This window comes from Phragmites australis, chromosome 20 (assembly GCF_958298935.1).
Source record: "Phragmites australis chromosome 20, lpPhrAust1.1, whole genome shotgun sequence".
NCBI classification, from domain to species: Eukaryota; Viridiplantae; Streptophyta; class Magnoliopsida; order Poales; family Poaceae; genus Phragmites; species Phragmites australis.
In genome coordinates, this window is record NC_084940.1 from 9,472,495 (window position 1) to 9,498,293 (window position 25,799).

Sequence of the window (25,799 nt, forward strand, 5' to 3'; positions counted from 1 at the left end):
GGCGGTAACCGAAAAGTTGCAGTTACCGCGGTAACCGGTCGAAAATTCAAAAAAATTCGGACAAAATTCATTTGGCAAAATTTGAAATTTGGGAAAAAAATCGCGATTTTAGCCGCTCGGTAACCGGTCGGTTTGGACCGGTTACCGAGCGGTTTTTGCGATTTGTCAAGCGATTTTCTCGAATTTTCCGTATTGTCGGTAACCGCTCGGTTTTCTCGATTTTCAGTGAAGTTCAACAAAAAATCCAAAAATTATCTCAATCTTGTAAAATCAATAACTAATTCATCTGATCTTCCAATCAAGTGAAACAAATTTTGTTGGTTTTCCTGTAACATGATCTACATGATAAAAGTATTTATACTCATAAAAAAGTTCAAAATTTTCTGTGAAAAATTGTATTTGTTAAACCAAGTTAAATAAATAGTTTACTCTTTACTAATCCAAAAATCATGAAACTAATTTTGTTAGTCTTCTTACATGATCCTATGTCTTTTAAAAATACATGAACTCATGAATTAGTTATTGTAACATGCAGGATTGTGTAAATGTGTTGCGACTAGATTAATTCATAACTGACCCATCACACCTCAAAAATTAGTGAAACCACTTTTATTAGTTTATTTATACTATGATTTACGTAGAAAAAAATAATAGTAGACATGAAAAATTAGGAGACTGTCATTTTCATAGTTAGTTTAAATGTAACATCCTAATTTTTAGCCAAAAATCAAATTTCAAAATTGGTTCAAAAGATATTATTTCAAGTATTCTTTCAAATCAATTCAAACCAAAATCTCAAAACCTTTCCTTTTCTTCTCTTATTGGGCTCAATTCCTCCTGGCCCGGCCACCCTCTCTTTTTCTTTCTTTCTTTTTCTCTGGCCCGACCTAACTTTCTTTCCTTTTCCTCCAACCAGCCTAGCCTGCCTCTCTCTTTTCTCTTCAGCGATTCGGCCCAGCCTGGCAGGTCGTCGTCTTCCTCTTCCTCCCGCGCCCGCCACTCACGCTTGCACACGTGCTCATGCCTGAGCTCACCAGCCATTGGACCCTCCACCTAGCCGCGACACCACCCAACCACCAACCACCGCCATCATTGCCCCGTGCTGCTAGCGATGTCGCTGTTCACACTGCCATTTCGCTGCTCCTTTGCCACTGCCACCACACACGACAACCGCGTCCAAGAGAACCACCAGCACAAGCATGTGCACGAAGAAAAACACTGTCACCTCGACTGCCAAGCTTGACCTTCCCGCTGCATGCCACGCTCGTCAAAACCACAACTTAGCCGACACTGTGTCGTCATTAACAAACGCGCACACCGTGTCGCTCGCGCAAGCGCTATCGCCGAACCCCACCATTGGCGCTGCCGCCCCTCAGTCCGCCTATAAGAGCTGACCACTCGCTTGCTCCGCACCTAACTGCCACTTGCTGAGCTCGCTAAGGCAAGCTCTGCCTGTCCTCTCCCCCCCCCCCTCTCTCTCTCTCTCTCTCTCTCTCTCTCTCTCTCTCACACACACACACACACACACACACACACACACACACACACACACACACACACACACACACACACAATTTCCTCTCCGACGGACGCCACCATCGATCCACCACCCAGAGCCACCACTGGCCCGATTAGACCCTGTAGCAAGCTTCACTGAGCTCCCCTCAACCCTCCTAGCCCCTCTGTTCAGCCTCCCGCCCCTCTCCTGAGCTACCACCATAGCTGCCATGGCCGTTGTGCCACTTCCCCATCGCCGACCGCCGTCAATGGCTCACGGGCCAAGCCAAGCCCGGATAAAGATTCCCCTCACCCCGTGCATGCTCCTTATGCCTAGAAACTAGACCTGAGACCTTATCCACACGTTTCCCGTGTCGACCACCGTCACCCCCACCCCTGGCATGAAATTGGTCCGGTAACGACAATCACTGCCGATGACATGCCCCGTCATCACCTCCATCGTGCTGAGTTGGTCCCAGTGAGCCGTTCCCCACCCCAAACAGAGGCCAGGAGCCACCGACGGTGAGCTCTCCGGTGATCTCCCTCTGTGAATCCCCTCGGCACCACCGCCCTAACGCCGCCCGATGACCACCCTCCCTCGTGCCACCACGTGTCATCCACATCTGTTGCCACCTCGGCACCACACCAGGACTGGCCCCACTCCCTTAACCTAGTCAGCTGCCATGTCACTTGGTTCACATCCCCGGACCACTATGGACCGTAGACCAAAGCCCACAACATAGTAGCCATTTTCTTTTTCTTGAAAATCTGATTTTCCAAAAAATATTCTAGGGAATATTCTCCCTTTTTCTTTTTCTCAAATTAAATTGCCGATCAACTTTGGAAGCCCATATCTCCTCCATTTCAACTCCGATTTTGATGATTCTTCCATCAATATTCAACTAAATTCAAATCTTATCTATTCAAACTAGTTTCATTTTTCTTTCAAATTTATTTGTATTTATTTGTGTTGTTTGTGTGCCGCGCTTTAGAGACCAAAGTGTTCGAGGAGGAGCCGGGAACACAGGACTTTGAGCAGGACCCCCTCTAGGACTTTGACGGAGGAAGTCTCAATCTGTTTCCCTCATTGATCATATTGAACCTATATTTTATCACCATAATCCATAGTAGCTGTTTTCCACCGAATACCGAGTCAAACGACTACCATACATAGCATAGAGCTGGAAGCAGCAATTGCATGAAGTATTACTTGTTGGCTTATGTAAAACTGTTGATCTAGTTATGACTTATTGTAGATTAGCTGGCCTATTTGTGATCAACCTCAATATGACCTTGATAACCGTAGGATATTCGTCTCGGTTACCTTATTTACGCTCAGACGATCATCTAGTTACTAGTATGTTTAGGACTATAATTATTGCTGTTACTTCATGCTTAATCACAACTTTGCAAAATGTGTGAAACTTGGTGCTCGGTGTTGTGTGAGTTTTTGGGATGGGAAAGTTCATCGGTTAATGATAACAACTAAGAACTTGTTAGAGTTAGGGCAAATCAGGGTTCCCACTGAATGTACTAGATGTCGCCTAGAGGGGGAGGGGGTGAATAGGAGATTCTAAAAAAATAAAACTTCACAACAGATTAACAAAATCCAGATACTCCGGATCAATCCGGAACTTTCGGGGTCCGGAGGTTCCAAGCTCAACCTGGATAATCCGGTTGGAACTCAAAATTGAAATTTAAGTAACCCTAAGCAAGTCTAGTTGATTCTAAAGGTTACCACATGTTCCAAAGGTTGTCTAAAGAACTTTCAACCAACCACCTGCAGTCACAAATTCATAAACACAAAGATTGGACAAATTTCCCTAAAAATCAACCAGAACAAGAATAGAATCAAGAAACAAATGAGACAAGGATTTGTTTCCTGAAGTTTGGATCTAACGATCCTACTCTCTATTGAGGTGCTCATAAAGAGTCGTGTCTCTTTCAACCCTTATCCTCACCAAGCGACCACGAAGATCAAGCTTAAGCTTACTCAAAGCTTCCTCTTCACTTGCGGAGGTGAGTATGACCTTCACAAACTTCCTGAGACACTCCACAAGCTTAGGTGCTCTCTGGGTGATGTCTAACTGTCTAGGAGCTCCAAGCTCCAAGAGTAATGAATGTGAATCAACGACTTGATGACGAACTCACGTGCTCAAATGATGGAGTTATTCTCACTAGCACTCAATCTCACTTTCCCAACCCAACTCTCAAAAACTTTGTAAGATTTGATACACTAGAGAAGTGGGAGGGGCTATTGAATGGCTATGAATGTTCTAGCCTATTGTTGGTTCAACTTTGAACCCGGAGACTCCGAGTTGGCACTTTAACATGTAACCGAGAAATCCTGGCAGGAACTCAACTCAGAGGGTCCAGATGAAACACCAGAACCCAGAACATCCAGGTAAAATATTTAGACATTAACCAAGCACCCCTGTTCGGAGCAAAGTCTAGAGACCCCGGCAAACCAGAACATCCAGATCAACCTAGATCATCCGGGTTGGCTTAAAAACCAAAGCCGAGCACCCTCTGCCGGAGCTAAACTCAGAGACTCCGGCAACCTGGAGTATCCGGGTCAACCCGGAATATCTGGGTATAGACAAAGACTTCGAACTTCCTTGTGTTCATGGGTGATTGTGTCTCTCATCTTTGGTCTAAATGGGTACTTTGAGCATTGAGACATCTTCAAGTCAATCTAAATGTATCCCTCTTAATAGTATGACACACCTAAACTCAAATTCAAAAAATAAAAAGAAAATTTAAATCTATTGAGTAACTACATGCCGCTTCTCTTTTTTTTAGGGACGCCAACGCCTTTTAACATCTTCAATGGGACTAATACCTGTTTATAATCTTATTAAACTCATTAGTCCCTTAATCATTTATCATCAATTATCTAAAACCCATATAGGGGGTCTAGATGCACTTTCAATCTCCCCTTTTTTGTGATTGATGATAACACAATTAAAGCTTACATAAGATAATTGAATTAAATATTTTGAATTCTAAGATATATGGTGAGCTCCTCCTAAATGTGTGCATTAATTGAAATTTGATTTTGACATCAAATGCACATATTTAAAAGAATTTTTGCGAGAGCTCCCCATATATCTTAGCATCCGTGAGGTGCAAAGAATGTGAGTGAACATGATAAACATGATGCGTATGTCATAACATATCACATAAAGAAAGAGAAAAACAAACATTACACCATAGACTATCATGAAGATCTCACACTAACAACTTAAATTCTTACAAATTTAAAGATTGACATAAAGCACACCACACATAGTTCATCACATATTACATTAAGTTTTACATGTCCAACATCAAAAAATAAATATTTTGAATGACATGACATTGCCCATAACTCGGATACTCTGGGTGAACCCAGCGACTCTGGATTCAGGCAGAACAGACAACCTGAAAGAAACAATACATTCTCTCCCCCTTTGGCATCAAATCACCAAAAAGAAAGAGAAGTTGAAAGAGAGAGATCTAATCGTTGCCCATGTAGTCCTCATCTACATCTCAATTGCCGCTAGCATCATTGTCATCATCTTGAGAGCTTTCCTCGGCACCGCCCCAATCCTCTTCTTCATCCTCGGTCTCTTCCTCAATGTCTTGAGCACGAGTGGATGGTCTAGTACCCCTTGTAGCAGCTTGGGATTCATCATAGCAAACCCAAGGATTCTCAAAAGCTTCAGTCTAACTCACTTCTTCTTCGAAGGCAACCAGAGAACATGAAGGCTCAATTCACAAATGAGTATGAATTGTTTTTTGCCTCTCTTCAATCTTCCTCAATCTCAAATTGTCTTGTTCTTGTGCTCCTTTATCTTCATGGCATTATGAGTGCATACATTGAATATTGCCTTGAGAGCACTCATGCTAAAGGAAGGTGAGTCATGAGAGGAAGAACTTCGCCTAGGTGCTGCTCTTTGTGATGCGCTAGGTGCTGTCCATAGAGGGGAAGGTGGCATAGAAGAAATTGATCTTGAGATTACTAACCTTACCCTATAAGGCCCATGCTTTATTTCTTTGAAGAAATTCTTCTTTGACTTTCTCGATCATAAACATGATATAGGGAGCGTAGACACAACTTTTGCTAGGTGTGTGGGATGTAATATGTATCTCTTCCTAAAGAAAATCCACAACACTAAAAGGAACACTCTCATTGGACATCCTAGCAAGAAAGTTTTGGGAGCTATAGTGGTATCCCTTGAACAGTAGTGGAATCGCCACTTTTGGGAGCTATAGTGGTGCGGAACAAAAAATTGAGATACTTGTAAAATGGCCTCATGCCCTTAGTTGTTCCAAACGTCACTTCACCATGATCATCATACATGAAGTCCATTTTCAGAGGAGAGTTGTTGCTTAACATGGATCTTGGTCTTGCTAGTGTCACAGACATCGAATCCAAATAAGCGACCAAAATTTTTGAACTTGATCTTGTATCTTTTTGCTTCAATCATCTAGTGCATTGTTTGGTTTTCCTCATGATCATAATTGGGCTATCACTTTATCACTCCAATCATACTTCAAACTCATGATATTCTTCACTATTTTGTCCTCACAAGATGCTATGATCTGATTGAAGGTACGATCATTTTTGTTGGACATATAGTCCCAATTGATCCATTGCATAGGAGTAATCGTCTTCTTATTGAGGATCACACTTTCATAGAAATCTGCTTGAAAATCATTCCAAATGCGATGATCCGCCACATTTTTCTCATACTCAAAAGGATCTTTATATCTTTCCTTCTTGTACTTGCCAAACTTGTTCATATACTCTACCACTTTTCTGCCTAACTGACTTGAATGCACAGTTGCACGGTAAGGTCTATGAAGCTTTAACGGTGCTAAAACAGTGCTTTCTTCTTCTTGTTCCTCATCCTCTTCTATGTCATCATCTTGTGTCATTGAACCCGATGCAACTACATTTCCTTTGCCTCTCCCTGCTACTCCCCTTCCTCCTCTAGGCGGTGAAGCGCCACCACGAGGCACGTTTGTGGTTTGAACCATCTCATCAATACAGATGCTACTTGAATGTGAAGCCCGCACCTTTCTAGCGACCATGCGGATATGATCATAGCCACCACAACTACCACTTCCCGCTCCCACTGCCCTTTGAAATAGGCAACTGCAATGGTACGTCGCTTTGTGCTTGAGGATCAAAACTATCCTTTGTCCTCCTTTTATAAGCTTGACCAAAATCCCTCTCATAATTCATCTTGAACTGCCCTGAGATAGACAAGGATGATATGCTTAAGATACGAGAAAGATTTAGCAAGAATTTGAAAGGAGGAACATGATCTGAAAAACTGGTGCTGGACAACCCGGACTATCCGGGTTCAACTCAGACTATCTGGGTTCCCTGATCTTGGGAAAAAACTTAGGGTTTGAGGGATTTATTCAATGCATTTGCAAACCCTTGTGATATATGATTCTAGGAGGGATAAGGAGCACATTCACCGAAGGGAATCAACTCTTAAGGTAGGCATTGAGAGATCGGGATGAACGATCATTAGGTATACCTTGAGTTCCAATGATGATCCTGAAGTCGATCCGAAGGGAGGATTGGAGAATCCGACCACAAGAGGAGATCACTTGATGAAAAACTTGAAAATCCCATAGTGAACCCTTGAAATCGTCGGAGATGGCTCTTCCAAGGTGAGAGGATGGGAGAAGAGGTGAATAGATGGAGTGATGGGGTAACTCCTTGGGTTGGGGGTAAATGACAGGATAACTCGGAGTATCTGGGTGGACCCGGAGACTCCATGTTGAGATTTAAAATGAAACCGAGAGGGGTCACCCAGAGGAGAAGTCAAAATCTACAGGTTGAGTGATAGAATCCAGAACATCCGGGTGGACCCAAAGACTTAGGGTTCTGTCAATTCCGAGTTCTGTTAACTCGACAGAGATAGCCAAATTGTATGCAACATATCAAGCTACATTGAGAAAATCTAGGATATTTAGCTTACTTCTCAACTCGCAAAACCTTTGCTTGTCTAGAGGCTTGGTGAGGATATCGGCTAGTTATTTTTTGGTTCTCACATGGCGAATATTGATATCCCCTTTGGTTGAGTGGTCTCTCAAGAAATGGTGTTGGATGTAAATATGTTTAGTTCTTAAGTGTCGTACGGGATTGTTGGCTATTTTGATAGCACTCTCATTGTCACACAAAAATGGGACTTCAGTCATATTGTAGCCATAATCTCTCAAGATTTGCCTCATCCAAAGTAGTTGAGCACAATATGCGCCCACGACAATATACTTAGCTTTGGCGGTGGATATGGCTATATAATTTTGTTTCTTTCATAACCAAGAGACCAGAGACCTACCCAATAATTGGTAAGTCCTTTAGGTACCCTTCCTATCCACTTTACAGCTGGCATAATCAAAGTCCGAATAGCTGATAAGGTCAAAGGTTGAACTTTTAGGATACCATAAGCCAATGTAAGGAGTATGAGCTAAATATCTAATAATTCTCTTAACAACCACTAAATAGCACTCTTTTAGAGTGGCTTGAAATCTTGCACATATGCACACGCTAAGTATAATATCGGGCATAGGTGCACAAAGGTAAAGTAAAGAACTAATCATAGAGCGATATACCTTTTGATCCACGACCTTGCCATCTTCGTTGAGATCGAGATGTCCATGTGCTTGCATGGAAGTCTTGATTGACTTGTCATTCTCCATGTCAAATTTTTTGAGCATATTCTTGATGTACTTAGTTTGACATATGAATATTCCTTCCTTGAGTTGTTTGACTTGAAATCCTAGGAAGAACTTCAATTCCCACATCATTGATATCTCAAACCACTTTGTCATAATCCTACAAAATTCTTCACAAAAGAGTTGATTAGTAGAATCAAATATAATATCATCGACATATATTTGGCAAACAAATATATTACTATCAACCTTTTTAGTGAAAAGAGTAGTATCAGCTTTGCCTATCTTAAAGCCCTTTTTAACAAGAAAATCACTAAGACATTCATACCATACTCTAGGTGCTTGCTTATAAAACGCCTTATGGAGTTTGTACACGTGATGAGGATACTTGGGATCTTCAAATTCGGGTGATTGCTCCACAAATTCCAATTCGGAAATTTGTCCATTTAGAAATATGCTCTTCAAGTCCATTTGATATAGCTTGAAATTATGATGAGTAGCATAGGCAAGCAATATACGAATTGACTCAAGCCTAGCTACGGGAGCATATATCTCACTAAAATCTAAACCTTCTATTTGCGTTTAGCCTTAAGCAACCAACCTTGCCTTATTTTTCGTCACGATTCAATTCTCATCTTGTTTGTTGCGGAAGACCCATTTGGTGCCAATCACGTTTTGATTGGACCTTTTCACCAGTAATCAAACTTCATTTCTCTTGAAATTATTGAGCTACTCTTGCATGGCAATCACCAAATCCGGATCTCCAAGTGTATCATCTAACTTTAAAGTTTCCAAAGAGAAAACAAAAGAGTAATATTCACAAAAATTTGCAATTCTAGAATGAGTGGTTACCCCCTTTTGTATATCACCAAGGATATTGCCAACCAAATGATCTCTTTGGATGCTTTGATGACTCTAGGATGAGGCACTTGGGATTGGGGTTGAATGCCTTCCACTTCATCATCATCAAGGAATTTTTTTGGAGTCATCACGAGCTTGATCTTGATATTGATCTTGACTTAGGTCTTTATCTTGAGTTGATGTAGGTGCCTTCACTTGAGTTGATGAAGATAGATGAGCTTGATCATTATTGGCCACTTGTAGCTCTTAGGGCTCTTGAATCTTGATTTCACCTATTGGTATCTTCTTGATTGCCTCACTTAGAATTTCTTTATCACTTAAAAAATTAGGATCAACTTGCAACACTTGGGAGCTATTAGATTCATCAAATGTCATGTCACACACGATTTTAACACAACCGGTGGTTTTGTTGAAAACATGATAGGTGTAGGCATTTGATCCATAACCAAGCAAGAAACATTTATCTACCTTAGGTGCAAAACTTAGAAATTTTGGCTTTCTTGTTTAGAATGTAACACTTACTACCAAAAATTCTAAAGTAATACACATTTAGTTTGTTATCGGTTAGAAGCTCGAAGGCGGTCTTCTTCAAAATCTTATGGAGATACAGCCGGCTGATGGCATGGCATACGGTGTTGACGGCCTTCACCCAAAATTGATCTGAAATCTTGTATTCATCAAGTATGGTCCTTGTCGACTCTATGAGAGTCCTATTCTTCCTTTCTACAACCTATTTTGTTGAGGTGAGTAGGGTGCCAAGAATTCATACTTGATCCTCTTTTTCATCAAGAAACTCTTCAACTTGTGCATTCTTGAATTTACTTCTATTGTCACTTCTCATCCTTTTGATCTTCATATCAAATTCATTTTGGACTCTTCTCACAAATTTCTTGAATATGGCTTGTGTTTCACTCTTATCATGCAAAAAAACACCCAAGTGAAACGATAATAATCATCAACAATAACTAAACTATATTTGTTACCGTCAATACTTATATAGGTGATTGATCCAAACAATGTGAAGAAGCTCTAGTGGCTTAGAGGTCGTCATCACATTATTGACGGAGTGAGGAGCGCCGACTTGTTTTCCGGCTTGATATACACTACAAATTCTATCTTTCTCAAAGAAACATTTGTTAGTCCTAGGATGTGCTCACCCTTTAGAAGTTTAAACAAATTCCTCATGCCAACATGAGCTAGTCGACGGTGCCATAGCCAACACATGCTAGACTTAGCAATCAAACAAATCTTAGGCCTAGCCTCATCCGTTGAAAAATCAACAAGATAAAGTTTGCCCTTCAAATGACCAGTGAAAACTATTGAGGAGTCTTCCCTTCTAGAGATAGGCACACCCTCATTAGTAAAAAGACAGTTGTAGCCTATTTCACAAAGTTGTGATACAGAGAATAAATTGTAGCTAAGAGATTTGACTAATAATACATTTGAGATAGAATGATCATTGGAGATAGCAATTTTACCTAAACCAATTACCTCTTCTTTCTCATCATCAACAAAAACGATATTTTCATAAGATCCTCCATTTTCTTCAAATGATGAGAACATGCTCTTTTCTTTGGTATATGATTGGTGCATCCACTATCAAGTACCCAACATGATCTATCAGAGGAGTATGCCTACAAAACAAGTTAAACTTTTATTTTAGGTATCCAAATTTATTTAGGTCCTTTCATGTTAGTCACAAGCACTTTTGGCACCCACACATTCCTTTTCACAACTCTATCATTTGTGCGGGCACCAACATATAGAACAATCACTTTACCACGGTGGTTTCTCTTCAAAACATAAGATGCATAAAAAGTAGATTGAGGTGCATGATCTTTGGGTTGCCTGCCTTATGTGGTGAGATAAACTTGCATGCCTCCCTCGATGAACTTGAGGCACTCCTTGCCATTTACCACCACACGCTCACTTGGTTTACTTGTATGCATATCAAATCAAAGCCATTTCTTTGGCTTGTTGTCCTTAGCCTCAATGGTCTTGTATAGTGCATCCTTGGATTTTTAAGTCTTGATGCAACCATACTTAACCAAGATATTTAGCCTCTCATTATCCTTTTGTAATGCTTGCAAGGATTGAATATTAATAACACAAGCATCTATATCAACATTGATGCAACCATCCTCTTGCTTCTCATGAATATCCTCTTGACTCTCTATTGTTTTCATTAGCTCTTTCATCTTAGATATGATATTTTTACTCAAACCTTTAAGCAAAGATTCACAACCACTATCACTATCGCTATCACTATCTAGGAGCTTGGGTTGTGATTTACCTTGCGCCTTTTTACCATGACACACTTGGGAGTATCGTCGTCGCTCATGTCACCAAAAAGTGATTTTGTCAATGTTGAGGGGCGAATGGCAATCCCTTCATCATCGAAATCAGAGTCGCAATTGGAATCCCATTCCTCGCCAATGTGAGCTTGACCCGAGTATTTCTTCTTATGGATCTTGTACTTGTCTTTCTTGAAAGGCTTGTTCTTATTTTCTTCCTTGTCCTTGCACTTCTTGTTAGGACACTCGACAATGAAGTGGCCAACTTCGTCGCACTCATAGCAAGCTCCCTTGGAAGTTCTTCGTTTGGGCTTGTCTCTCTTGTACTTGCTATAGCCACCATTCTTCATGATTTTCTTGAATTTTCTCACAAAGAAAGCTATTTCTTCATAATCGGAACTCTCTTCTTCACTTGAGCTTGATTCTTCAACTTGCTTGCTTTTGCTTGCCTTGAATGCTACTTCTTTGTTCTTGGAGGTTGAGCTTTTCTTGAAAAGGTTCTTGACTTCATTTGCTTCCTTCTCTATGACCTTATGAGCAAGAATTCTATCAAGCACATCACTTGATGTAAGACTCTTGTAGTCTCTTTTTTCTTGGATGAGAGTGACCAATGTGAGATTTCTTGGTGCAAAAGCTCTTAGCAATCTTCTAACCACATTATGATCATTCAGCTCTTCACTTCAAAGCACTCTATTCTTATTCACTAACACCATTATGCAATCATACATTGTTTGAGAGGTTTCATTGTCTTCCATAATGAATATTCCTAATTTGCCTTCAAGCAACTCTATCTTGAATTCTCTCATGCTTGTGGTGCCTTCATGTGCAACTTGGAGTGTGTCCCATATAACTTTAGCCTCCTCTAGCCCATCCACCTTATTGAACTCCTCGGGGCTCAAGGCGCCAAGCAATGCACATGTTACTTGTGCATTGCGGTGGAGGTTTTTCTCTTGTTCGAGAGTGAACTCTTTGTCTTCATCCGGTAGCTCACAACCTATACATACAATCTTCCAAATACTTGGATGAAGAGAGATTAGATGCAATTTCATTTTGTGTCTCCAAGCGGTATAATGCGTGCCATCAAAATATAGTTCACGCTCAGATGGCACAGAAATATATTAGTTAGAAGCATTCAATTTATCATAATTGAATTAGATTACAACTCATTTTCCTTTACCGTCGCCCGATTTTGAAGCATCATCTTTTGGACTCTTCGAGTTTTCCAGACCTTTCAGACTCTTCTCCATGAATGTCGACATCTTCAATTCTCCAAGCAGTGAAGCCTAGTAGGAAATTAGGCTCTGATACTAATTGAATGTACTAGATGTTTCCTAGAGGGGGTGAATAGGCGATTCTTGAAAAAAACAATCACAGCAGATTAACATAATCCGGATACTCCAGGTCAATCTGTAACTTCCGGGGTTTGTAGGTTCCAAGATTAACCCAGATAGTCTGGCTAGAACTTGAAATTAAAATCTAAGTAACCCTAAGCAAGTCTAGTTGATTCTAAGGGTTACCATAGGTCCCAAAGTTATCTAAAGACCTTTTAACCAACCACCTGCAGTCACAAACTCACAAACACAAAGATAAAAAAAAAATCCCTAAAGATCAATTAGAACAAGAATAGAAACAAGAACACAAATGAGACAATGATTTATTTCCTGAAGTTCGGATCCAACGATCCTACGTCTTCGTTGAGGTGCTCACAAAGAGTCGGATCTCTTTCAACTCTTATCCTCACCAAGCGACCATGAAGATCAAGCTTGGGCTTACTCAAAACTTTCTCTTCCCTTACGGAGGCGAGGATGACCTTCGTAAACTTTTCGAGGCACTCCACAAGCTTGGGTGCTCTCCAGGTGACACCTAGCCATCTAGGAGCTCCAAGCTTCAAGAGTAGCGAACGCGAATCAATAGCTTGATGACGAACTCAAGTGCTCAAATGATGGAGTTATGCTCACTAGCACTAAATCTCACTTTCCCAACCGAACTCTCAAAAACTTTGCAAGATTTGATGCACTAGAGGAGTGGGAGGGGCTATTAAATAGCTATGAATGTTCTTGTCTCTTGTTGGTTCAGTAGCAGTAGCATATGAATGGAGAGGGTGAGGGGGTATTTATACCCTCCCTGCCCTCCCCCCCCCCAAACTAGTTGTTATAGTGTTTTTTGTACTGATCCAGAGTATCTGGTTTCAACTTGGAGACTTCGGGTTGACACTTTAACACGTAACCAAGAACTCATGGCCGTAACTCAATTCGAAGGGTCCGGATGAAACACCAGAACCCGAAACATCCGAGTAAAACATTTACACATTAACCGAGCATCACTGCTTGGAGCAAAGTCTAAAGACTCTGGCAACCCGGAACATCTAGGTCAACCCGGAGCATCTGGGTTGGCTTAAAAACCAAAAGCGAGCACCCCCTGCCGGAGCTAAACTCGGAGACTTCGGCAACCCAAAGTTTTCTGGTCAGCCCGGAACATCCAGGTACAGACAAAAGACTTAGAACTTCCCTGTGATCGTCGGTGATTGTGTCTCTAATCTTTGGTCTAAATGGGCACTTTGAGCACTGAGACATCTTCAAGTCGATCTAAACACATCCCTCTTAATAGTACGGCACACCTAAACTCAAATTCAAAAAATAAAATGAATTTAAATTTGTTGAGTAACTACATGTCGCTTCTCTTTTCTTTTTGAAGGATGCCAATGCCTTTTAACATTTTCAATGAAACTAATACATGTTCATAATCTTATTAAACTCATTAGTCCCTTAATCGTTTGTCATCAATTATCCAAAACCCACATAGGAGGCCTATATGCATTTTCACCCGCAAGGAATGCCTTGGGAGTTTGGGCGCTGGCTATGTGGCAGGCTCAGCATGGAGATGTTTGCCTTAGCTCGATTAAGGACCGAGTTGGTGTGACATATTACCTAGTCTTTATAGTGCAGCCACTCGACCCTGTATGTAGAGGGCTTAGCCTAAACCCTGCCCACTAGTCTACTGATCATCTGGAGGCAGGTGTGCAATGGGAGGCCATGGAGCAGGTGCAAGCAGGTGCATGCTTGTCAACCTATTTGAAGGCCTATTTAAAGGTTAGGAATGCCTGGTTAGCTCCTGTAGACGGTGAGTGAGATGATGCTATGATGGGTAATGGCTTTGTTGAGTCGCACTATCACGACGGTGGTATGTTGCCAAACTCAGTTTGTGAGTAAAATGTACCACTCTATAGAGGTAAAACTATTTGAATAGCTGTGTCCATGGTCATGAATGAACTATGGTTCGGTCACAACAAGTAGCATGAGTTATGTGTGTTTCCTTGGAGTGTAAGTGGGCAAGATGTGCCCGTTTTTGGGAAATAGGTCCGACGGGTTGCCAAGGGTTGCTACGGATGGAGTGTCCGGCAATATTAAAACTTAGGCTCTAGTGACTTTCCACCACAGCCGAAACCCCCTTTCGTGTAATATTAATGATATGATGATTTCACAAAATCTGCCTTACGAAAATGAACCATTGCATGTGTAAAATTGGCTTCTCCGCAAAGTATAACTTATAGCCTTACCCTTGTTAGTATTGTATGCATGTATTCATACCCCTTGATGTAAGGCAAGGGTTGAGACTTGCTGAGTACGTTTGTACTTATCCTTGCTTATGATTTCAGAGGAAGATCCGAACTTCACCGACACAGACGGTAAGGCTGACGAGTAGGCTTGGTCGCGTCCGCGCCCGAGTTGCCTGCGGAGTAGCGTATTCATCATGATGTCCCTGTTGCGCACTCTGATGTCATAGACCCTGTTATTCATGCACGATTGTTTAGTGTTGTATATTTTGTTCTCCTGGTGGAGTTATTTCACCACTCCTTTTGTTGTATGACTATGGTTTCACATGTTGTAAGACTCTTATTTACTAGCTACTGATCTAGGGACTGGTATAATAAAGGTTTTAAGCACCGGGGATGACCTGAGGCGCTTCATTAAATGAGAAGAAATTTCAACAATATGATGCACTACTAAACAAGATGTTAGATAATAAACTCCTGATGAACTAATAGTTGAATCATAAAAAAATTCTAGAAATTGTAGTATCCTTTTGACAACATACCAATGCGCTTCTGTGAGTAAAGTTTGACTCCATGCTGATGTTAGTGTATATGAATAAACACACCAAATGTGCTCTTATATGGTACAATATTTTTGAGCATCAAGAAAATAGAGTTTCATCTTACCGATATGTCCACAACAAACTTACGTGGACGCACACCCATTGCAATATAGTACTGCTTATATGCTGTAATTCATTGATTAGAGGAGATTACAAAAGATATTGCAGTATGAAAATCATCTAGGTATTGCGTTAACCTCTTTAAACTAGAGTTTACTATAAGATTGATAATATGACAAGCGCAATGTTGATGTAACAATAAAAATTCAGCATATGTACTAAACAATAAAGTAAGAATATCCATTACTCTAGAGTTTACACTGGCATTATCTAAAGTGATAGAAAAAAAAATTTATTTGTGAGCCCAAAGTCTTCAACTACTTGAGATATTTTTTTTGGTAATATTTTCACCGGTATGTGTGTTGTTAATCAAACATAAACCTATTATTCTCTTTTCTAGTTCCCAATCATTATTAACAAAATGAGCAGCTACGCTAAGATAATCCTCTTTAGCCCTACCTGCCCTTATGTCTGAAGTCAACGTAACTGAAAATGTACATGTTTCAACATTTCATTAAACTTGCTACGACATACATTATAGTATTTGAGCCTAGGATTATGAGCTTAGAAACATGCATGAACCTAGGATTATGAGCTTGTTTAATGTAATTTTCAAATGTAACAGACTCACCGATGTTGAGTGGTAGATCTGCTCTTGCAATGAAGCACTATATCTTTTCGAGCATTGGCAGAGTCATGCTCTCAATGACGAACAAAGCAGTCAGGATTGTACTACAGCACCATCTGCTTCATGGCTGCTCCACTCTTTCGCTTGCAAGTCGTAGCATGCATCTTCAAGTGTTCTGTTCCACCTAAGGACTTTACAGATAATTTATTTTTACAAATATAACACCTAGCATACCTGACACTTACTCCATCTTCCTCTCTGTAGATCCTTTCGAAGTCTTGCCAAGCTTTGAAAGTAGTGCCTCTTGATCTTTTGGAGCCAGTGCTTGCTGACTTGTGTGCACTTGTAGAAGTTCACTGTTGGATCCTTCTTCACCTGCAGTATTGCTATCAAAGGGGTTGTAGTCCCCTGCAAGTCCTTAAGGGAAAAAAAACATGATCAATGGACGTATCATCATGATCACCATCCATGATCAATATTGAATGGCACTAAAAAAAATCATACATTCATAGTTATAGAAGAGAAATAATAACATTACATAGAATGGAAAAAAATAGAAAGAACATATCTATAAAAAATCACCAAGATTTCTTCAAAATAGCAGGATGATGGTACTTAAATTTCTTGAAATTTTGGCAACAATTCAAACTAATTTTACTAAATTATCACAATTTCTTAAGAACTTTGAGAGAAGAATGGAAGGAGAAAATAAGAGAGCAAATGTTATTTGCTAGTGTGGAATAAGAGGGCATGATGGTGCTCTATGTATATGTGAAAAATTGTAAATTTTGCAATTTTTTCTGATCTTTTAGGATCCCAAACAATAAAAAATGGTTATAATTTTTGAAAATTTTGGTTAACAGGTTAAATAGGCCGAGCATAGCCCATTTAACCTGCTAATAGGATGTGCCTCTATGTGCCTAGCCGGGCTACCCATGTCTGGTGTGCCCAACGGCTCTAAACGGGTTGTGCCTGGCCACATCGTACCCGTGCAGACACAGTGCCGCAGCGTTGGCTTAGGCATGACCTAGCTTGGCGTGCCGGGCCTACAATACCTGTAACATCATGAGTTTTAGCATATTAGTTTATATCAAAATTTACTTCAAATTAAAAAAATTATAATTAATTAAACCAAATAAAATCAAGGAGATATGTGTGTGTGTGTGTGTATATATATATATATATATATATATATATATATATATATATATATTCATATATATTAAATTGGCTAAGTATTCCAAAATGCAGTACATTAATTTCTAAACCTATCCATGCATTAATTGATTCATGTTCTTGGTTTATTGTTCTTATGGTTCATTGAGTGGAGGTTTGAATTTAAATGTCTCTCAAATTTGAATCTACTCTTAGTTTCCATTCAGCTCAAATCTAATTTGAATTCAAATATTTTGGATTCAAATCATCTTCCAAATCTCAGAGCTTCACTCCCATTTGATAATTCAAATATCCCTATTTGAATTTATACCAAGTCCAAAGTCAAATCCAAATTCAAATGTCTCCATTTGAATTTAAACCCAAACCATTTTCTTTTCTTTTCTCCCCGAGCCTAATCTCTCCCTCTCTTTCCTTTTTGCGCGGCCCAGCCAGGCGGTCGGCCCAGCCGGTCGGCTTCTTTACCCGCCTCCTACACTTGGGCTGCAGACGCGCCGCCGACACAACCTCCCTCACGAGCGCATGCCAGCCCGGCCGCTTGCCTGCGCCCGCGAGAGCCTCGCCGTCCACGTGTCACCCATCCATCAGCCTCATGTCAATGTCATCTCCCTTCTCCAGCACATCGCCGTGCCGCACTGTCCCATGCCACCACAATGACCGACGCATTCAATGCATCGGCAACTTGCCTCTCTCTCACGCGCTCTCTCGCTCTTTCTTCCCCTCTCAGCTCTCTCTCTCTCTTGCAGCCCGAGCACCTGACACCGCTTGACTTTCGCGACCCCGCACGCACATCACCGTTGCAGCCCTGCCACCGTCGCAGAGCCATCATATCACGAGAAATATCATCGCCATCGTTATTCTATTCACCGTGGATAGCACAACGCGCAACACCACCTCTCTGTTCACCCCTTCCCTCTATAAATAGAGCAGTCAATCCCCTCCAGTACCCTTTCTTCCAATCCGCCCCACCACCGCTGTCATTCCTCGCCGCTGTGACCTTGCCATTGTTGTTTCATCCTCACGAGCTGCTAAAGAGCACTAGGAGGTCACCGCCGTCCATGTGCCGCTCTCCATCGACCAAAATCCCGATAGGAATGAGCCCACCCCGGAAGCTGAGCCGCTCTGCCACCTCCGCTCCATCACTTCACCGGCCACCGTCCTGCCTATCTATAGGATCAAGGATACCAACTAGAGGGGGTGAATAGGCAGGTTTAAAACTAATTGCTAAACAATCAAGAAAACTTGCAGAAATAAACTAAAGATCACTAAAGCAATATGAAACAACTAAGAGTTATGTCAAGGCTTGCAATCCTATAGTGACATACAACAATTTATATTATAGGAAGATAAATTACATGAGGTAAATTACTTGAATGTAAATAGCTCAACAATACAGTAAATAGCTCAAGAGATGACACCCGAAGTTTATCCCTTGGTATCGACAATTTGTCGATCACCCCTAATCCACGTTGAGGTGAGTTCAAGCTTTTAACTGCTTCTCTATCAAGTATCTAATTCTCACATCAAGAAAGGACTCATACCAAGCAACTTGATCTTAAGACGGAATAGAATAATGAACTGCTCGATACCTTGATTTCACTAGAGTAGCACTTTATCGCACCAGTAAGGAGTGCTCAAAGCCTTTCACAATCACTGTCGCGGCTCCTTCACAAGCTTCTTTGAAGGGCTCAACGGTGCATCCACCTCCAAGCCATCTAGAAGGCGGCAACCTCTAAGAGTAATAAGTCGATGATGCTTACTTGAAGTATCACTAGTGCCTCAATGCTCAAACTCTTCAAAGTTACGCACTAGATGCTCTCACACTCTCAAATATACAACCACTAAGCCAAAAGAGGGAGAGAAGGAGGGCAAGTGCTCAAATGTGTAGTAAAGGATGAGGGAGCCCCCTTGAACCGGCCAAGTGTCTATGTATAGGCTATCATGCGAAATGCAGACGTTACCCATGATTTGATAGCTCTACGCTTCTAGCAGTCAAACCGCAATTCATCTGGCGTTCAGACCTCTGGTAGTACAACGGCTATAAAAGTGTAATGATGACTCTATCATCAGTCTGGTGGTCATATCATCACAAGTCATGGTCAGATCGTGAGCATGGAACAGAGCACCAAAATTCTCTGTTCCCGGGTGGTCAGACCGGCCAAGCCTTGCGGTCAGATCGACAGCCAGAGCAAAGGGTCTAAACCCCTCTGTTCCTTGGCGGTCAGACTGGGATGCCACCTGGTGAGACCGAGACTTAAAAACTAGGAAACCTCGACCTTATTTATACAACGGTCAGACTGTCCAAGCCGGCAGTCAGACCGCCACTCTTGAAATTTAAGCTAAACTGCCTTGTCTATACAGTGGTCAAACCGGTCACTGTTGGCGGTCAAACTTCCACAACATAGAACTCCCAAAAGCAATTTTCTTTGGTTCTTCTCAAACTAAATATCTTGTCCTATATGCAAGTTTGAGCAATTACCTGGGGTGTAGGTGATCGTGTACGTGTACACGAGACGTACCATCACAGGTACTCCTCAAAGCCTGGGTCAGCGAAAGGACGAGGATCCTTGATGACATCCTCAAGGGCATATGCTCACACCGAGACGTATGGCGTCAAGCGATTTGCCCATAGGTTGCCACCCGGTTGGCCCTTACGTGTATACTTGTAAGTCAACCACGTTAGATAGACTAAAAATGAGATTAAGCATTCTATGTATTATGTATTTGATGTTAGCTACCTGTGACGGCTATCTACCCGAACATAACTGGAGACGCGAAGGTGGTCATTCGAGACCTTCACACCGTTGTGAAAGAGGCAGTGGTTCGATCCGCCGTGAAAGAGGTGGTCGTTCGACAACAACCACAAGAGGACGTGCTTCTACCACTTCTGCCACAACCAAAGGGGTTGGTTCCGATGATGATGACTTCGTTATTGCTCCTCAGAGAACTCCACACCGTTGCGAATTCTCTGACATCGGGGCAGATGACTGGGATCCTAACTTTGATTATTTTCCTTATATACCGGCACCACATAGACCAAAATCCCCAGAATACGATTACCATTGGATGGAATAGGAGATAAGACACAAACAACTCCAAGGGTCATTTCGTCCGTAATGTTTATGCTACAAAATGTTACACTTGTTGAATTCAAGGTGGTTATAACATTTTTAACATACTACCTAAGTTTTTTATGTATATTAGATGTAGTCTACATGCTATTAGTAATGTTCAAATTCCACGTACTCATCTCATGTACGCATTCTATCTAACATTTAGTGTGGTTTTTTTATTTCATTTACCTGTATTTATTATATCTTCACTTTAATATTTTCTGAGATTTTTGTTATTTTTATCTTAGATAATTTCTATGATTTTTTGTTATTTTTATAATAAAACTGGGCTACCTGTCTCCTAGGAGGGTGGTAGGGGTGTTAACCACCCTCTCAGAGGGCAATGAGGGGCGGGCACGCGGAGTGGGCTAACCGTCACTGGCACGGGTGCTAAACGCCCTCTCAGATGGCGATAAGGGGAGTGTGGGGCCTAACCGCCCTCTGAAAGGATGGTAAGAGGTACCTGTACACCATGACATACTTACCACCCTCTAAAAGGGCTGCAATAAGGGTCTATTTGTACAAATCTTTCCATCAGAGATTTATTTATTTAAATATTAATGTTAGAAAATAAAAAAATAAAAAATTCGAAAGGTGTGGCCTATGTGGGCCAATTGAGGCGGAGTAACAGAGGCCCAGCGTGCGACCTGGCCAGCTCGGTCAAGGCTCAGGCAGAGATGGCGGCCTGCGAGGCAAGCGAACGAGCTGGCTAGGGGCAGCCCAGCTGTGGAGGCGTTGTGCAGGTGGCGACCCAAGCAAGGCCGTCAGCCCATGTGGGCAGAGCGCACTCGCGCGGCAAGGCGGCCCAGAGGAGGTCAAGGGCGCATGGCCAGCGGGGGCTTGTGGGCCTAGTGGGCGAGCGGCCAGGCGGAGGCTACCAAGGCCTAGGCGTTTTGGACGGTTCGATACTGTGTGATGGTTTTTGTTGGTGACGCAGCACATAGAACAATACGATAGTTTTTGAGACTAGAGAAAAACTAATCTAGGGTTAGGGTTTCAAGGAGAAACTTTTAGAGATGCATCGAAATGTATATTGTGAATCAATCCAGACAATGAAGATCAAATTTCATAAGTTTTTCTCTGTGCTTGTTGTTTTGTGTTGATTTTCGGTGTGGATCATTTGATCGTTGCAATTTGTCTTGATCTGATCCATTCAAAATTATTCTAGACCATCAAGGTATTTTTCTTTAAAGTTTGATTTAGTCGAATTCTTACATAATCACCAATTTAGTGTTTAATCTATTTTCGTCATTACCTGTCATAGTCAGCTTGCAAAATTTATAACTCTAGATCAATATCCGATTGACTTCTTCATGTTCGATGTTGGAATCAGATTGATACTAGCGAAATCTATATTAGACTTTCCAGTTTCCATGTTTTGGTGGTAATGAAATTTAAATGAGACTTTCCTGTTTCTGTTCTGTTCTTCTCTTCTTTCCGTTAGTGTATGCGCATGACCCGATAAAATCATCCTGTGTTATTAGTCCAAAAAGGAATGGTTGTAACGTGGTAGTCGGCTCGGAAATCCTTTCCTTGTTTTCCCTGTGTTTCCCAACTACTAAACGTGTACGGCCAGGGCGCATTGAACCAAAAAAATCTCGCTCATTTGTAGGCGAGCACATGCAGATTGCACCCAAACAGCCGCCGCCTGAGGAAGCACATTTTTTCACCTTTGGGGCGCACTGGACCCAGATATCTCTGTTATGCACACCCCGTTGCTCCCTCACCGACATGCAAAACGCACTAGCGAAATCCAAAGGACGAACTGGGAGGATTCCCATGCATCTTTACACTCAGTACACTGATATGACAATAAACTAAGCCACAGTTTATCTGGGTCTGCACTAGAATGGTAGCAGAAAACCAGCAGCACGCAATAGAAAAAGGTGTCCATCATGAACCATCAATACCGAGTGTTAATGTGATAATGTCAACGTCTAAGCAGAGGATGCTAACAGTATACTTTCAAGAACGTTCTTAGTGAAAATATTGCAGAAGTGTCGCCGTCATCTTCATCAGTTAGAGTCAGTGCATGTCTCAATAATAAGAGAGCCATTAACTGGGCACAAAAAGGTAAATAGATGTTAAGAACAAATAAGCATGTCCTGTTGTTTTCCTTGGCATCAATCTAAATACATCAGTTCTCTGGGAACTCACAACAGCAGCAGCAGAGCAACAGAAGGCAGCGTGCTGGCATTCGTGGCAGAATAATCATCATATTCAGCTTCCATTACGTGGTTTTATGCCACTGCAAGGATCCTAGGATCACGCAGGTCAAATGCAGTACAAGTAATGGTCCAGCCGTCACTATAAACCGCAAAGAAATGAGAGGTAACTAGCAATTAGATGAGGATTTATTACAAAAAATAATATCAGAAAGTATGTAACGTAACAGCTTAATAGATTAAAAATAGTGCTCTTGCATCCAAGTTCTGAATCGTAAAAGCACTATGCTTCACCTTATACCAATGGTAGTTTCATCTGGATGAGGTCTGGGAGGCGCAGTGTACCCGTGTTCGTAAGTGCAAGCCTTCAAGCTTGGCTCTCTAGTTATGGACTAAAACAGAATGGCGGCCTCTACACAGCACATTCAGAAACAAAGGTACCGTCAACCTAAATGGTTTGCTACTTTGTTCAGTGTACACGATACTCACTGGTCAGCATCAATAAGCAAAATTTGGTCAACAGGTTCCCATTTTCTCATGTTGATGTTCAGTTCATGAAGAATCCTACAAGCCCTGTCAAATCCAGGACAAGAATCATCCCCGGAGATGAACCGCTGAATCCGCCCTCCGACCTCGACGCAGCTCTCTCCCGCCATCTTATTCATCCCCCCTTCCCTCATCACCCTCCTCGCCTTGGCCGCCTTGTCCCATGACCCAACGTCAGAGTAGATGTTCGCAACTATTACATAGTTCCCACTTCTCTTTGGCTCCAGTTCCAGCAACCTCCTCTGCACCTTGTCAGCAATGTCGATGCAGTCCTTGGAGCTGTGCAGCTGGCAGGCGCTCAACAATGTCCTCCAGACAACCGGGTCTGCCTTGACTGGCATGTCCATAACAAAGTCAAAAGCTTCATGGAGGCGACCGTTGCGCCCCAGGACATCAGCCATGGCGCTGTAGTGTGTCATCATCGGCTTGATGCCATAGACATGCTGCATTTCATGGAAGAACTGGCACCCCTGTTCGACCAGCCCGGCATGGCTGCATGCACAGAGCAGCCCGAGAAATGTCACATAATTTGGCACAACCGACGCATCCTTCATCCTTTCAAACAGCTCCAGTGCCTCCCGTGCCATTCCATTCTGTGAATACCCCACGATCATCGCGCTCCATGTCCAGACGTTCCGCACCGTCATCCTCTCGAACAAGCAAGACGCATAACTCACCGCGCCACACTTGGCATACATATTCACTGTCGCCGTGCCAAGCTGAAGCGTCATGTCCAGCCGTCGGGTGACGACCTGCCCGTGCGCCCACTTGCCAAGAGCCAAGTTGCCCAGCTCGACCGCAGCGGAAAGCATGACCACGAATGTCGTCTGGTCAGGCTTGAACCCAGCTTCTACCATCTCCGCGAACAGACCCGCGCACCGGTCGTGGCAGTCGTTGTCTGCACAGGCTGTGAGAGCAGTGTTCCAGGACACAACGGTCCGGTGCGGCATTTCGTCGAACATCTGCATGGCGCGCGCGAGGTGGCAGCAGGCCGAGTACGCAGCCATGAGGGCGTTCGGGACGTACACCACGGCGGAGGTGAGGCCGCTCTTGACGGCCTCCGCGTGGGTGGAGGCGACGAGGGGGAGTGAGCCCGGGGCGAGGCGCGCGAGGGCCTTGAGGACGTGCGGGAGCGTGTGAGCGTCCGGACGGAGGCCCCCGCGGCGGAGGCGGACGAAGAGGCCAGCAGCGGCGGCAGGGTCGTTTGAGGAGGCGAGCGGGGGCAGGAGGAGATTGAAGAGGTCGAGCGGCGGGGAGGAGAGGGAGAGGAGGACGCGGTGGGCGAGGGGGAGGGGGAGGTGCGGGGATGGAAGCGAAATGAGGCGGCGGAGGAGGGCGGGGCCAAGGGTGCAGATGCGTCCAGAGGTGAGGAGGTGGGCGTGGAGCTGCCGGAGGTGCGAGGAGGTGGCGGCGGCGGCGATGAGGGCGCGGACGGTGGCCGGGGGCGTGGCCATGCCCGTGCCATTGAGGTGTTCGACGCTGGCTCGCTTCAGGAGGTAGACCGAGATTGCTGATGCTGGGCTGACGCTACTTGGCCCAGTGGCCCATCAAACGTTGGCCATGGCATGCTCTACCGAGTTTTTTTTAACATTAATATTTAAATAAATAAATCCTTAATTAAAAAAATTGTAAAAATAGATGTCTACCGTTCTCTCAAATGACGGTAAGAGCCTTACAGCCCTTGAGAGAGCGGTAAGCACATATGGTATTGTGGCAGCGTCTTACTACCTCATCAGAGGGCGGTAGCGGTAATCCCCGTGTAAACAGTACTACACCAAAAGTACGTTGACAGCTCTATTTTGCTCTCTCATCTTCTCTGTATAAAACGGTGGACTTCTGTTGCTTAAAAGATTCTAGAATTTTTTGTACATATTTTATAATCTATGTACAACTCATTTTAACTAGATTCACCCAAAAAACGTGGGTAGAATTTAAACTAAACTTATCAAAAAGGGTTATTTTTATAACTTTTAACAGTTGTTAGGATCTAAAATAAATTTTCAAAAATCTAGAAAAATTTACTAATATTCTTCTTATGTGATAGAATAATTTCTAAAATTATTTTCATCCCTATGATATATAGCGAAAAGTGAGTTTATTTGTAATGCTCTATTTATATTTTTATCATTTCATGTGATATTCTTTTTTTATTCAATTTGAACTCAAACATCATATCTTGACTGCACCAGAAGTACTATTTATAGATCTATTTTCCCTCTCATTTTCTCTCTGACTTGAGATGTTAGAGTAACAGTTAGCTCCACTTAGGCGACAAGGATCTAACCACCCTCTGATAAGACGCTGCTATGGTACTATGAGTGCTTACCGTCTTTTTAAGAGGCAATAAGGGTCTAACCGCCCCTTAGAGAACGATATGCATTTATTCCTACAAATCTTTTTATTAAAAGTCTATTTATTTAAATATTAATGTTAGAAAATATAAAAATAAATAAGCCCTGCTCTATGCTACTCCTCCTAATGAGTCAGAATAGAAAATTCCAACGACCCTTGCAAACGTATAGACGTTCATTTATATTGATTCATGTCAAAGGGGTAAAAAAAGGTTATAAATTAGTGAGAGAATCAATGAATATATAGATATTAGATGAGAGAAATAGATAGATGA

General features: G+C 42.3%; 1 protein-coding gene across 1 annotated transcript; it reads right to left on the minus strand.

Annotated features, from left to right (window-relative positions):
• Positions 1 to 22,794: 22,794 nt before the first annotated feature.
• Positions 22,795 to 24,705, minus strand: LOC133901181 (pentatricopeptide repeat-containing protein At2g36730-like). The gene has a single exon (XM_062342459.1). It carries the CDS (start codon positions 24,625 to 24,627, stop codon positions 23,113 to 23,115), a length of 1,515 nt encoding a protein of 504 aa, XP_062198443.1. The 5' UTR covers positions 24,628 to 24,705; the 3' UTR covers positions 22,795 to 23,112.
• Positions 24,706 to 25,799: the final 1,094 nt, after the last annotated feature.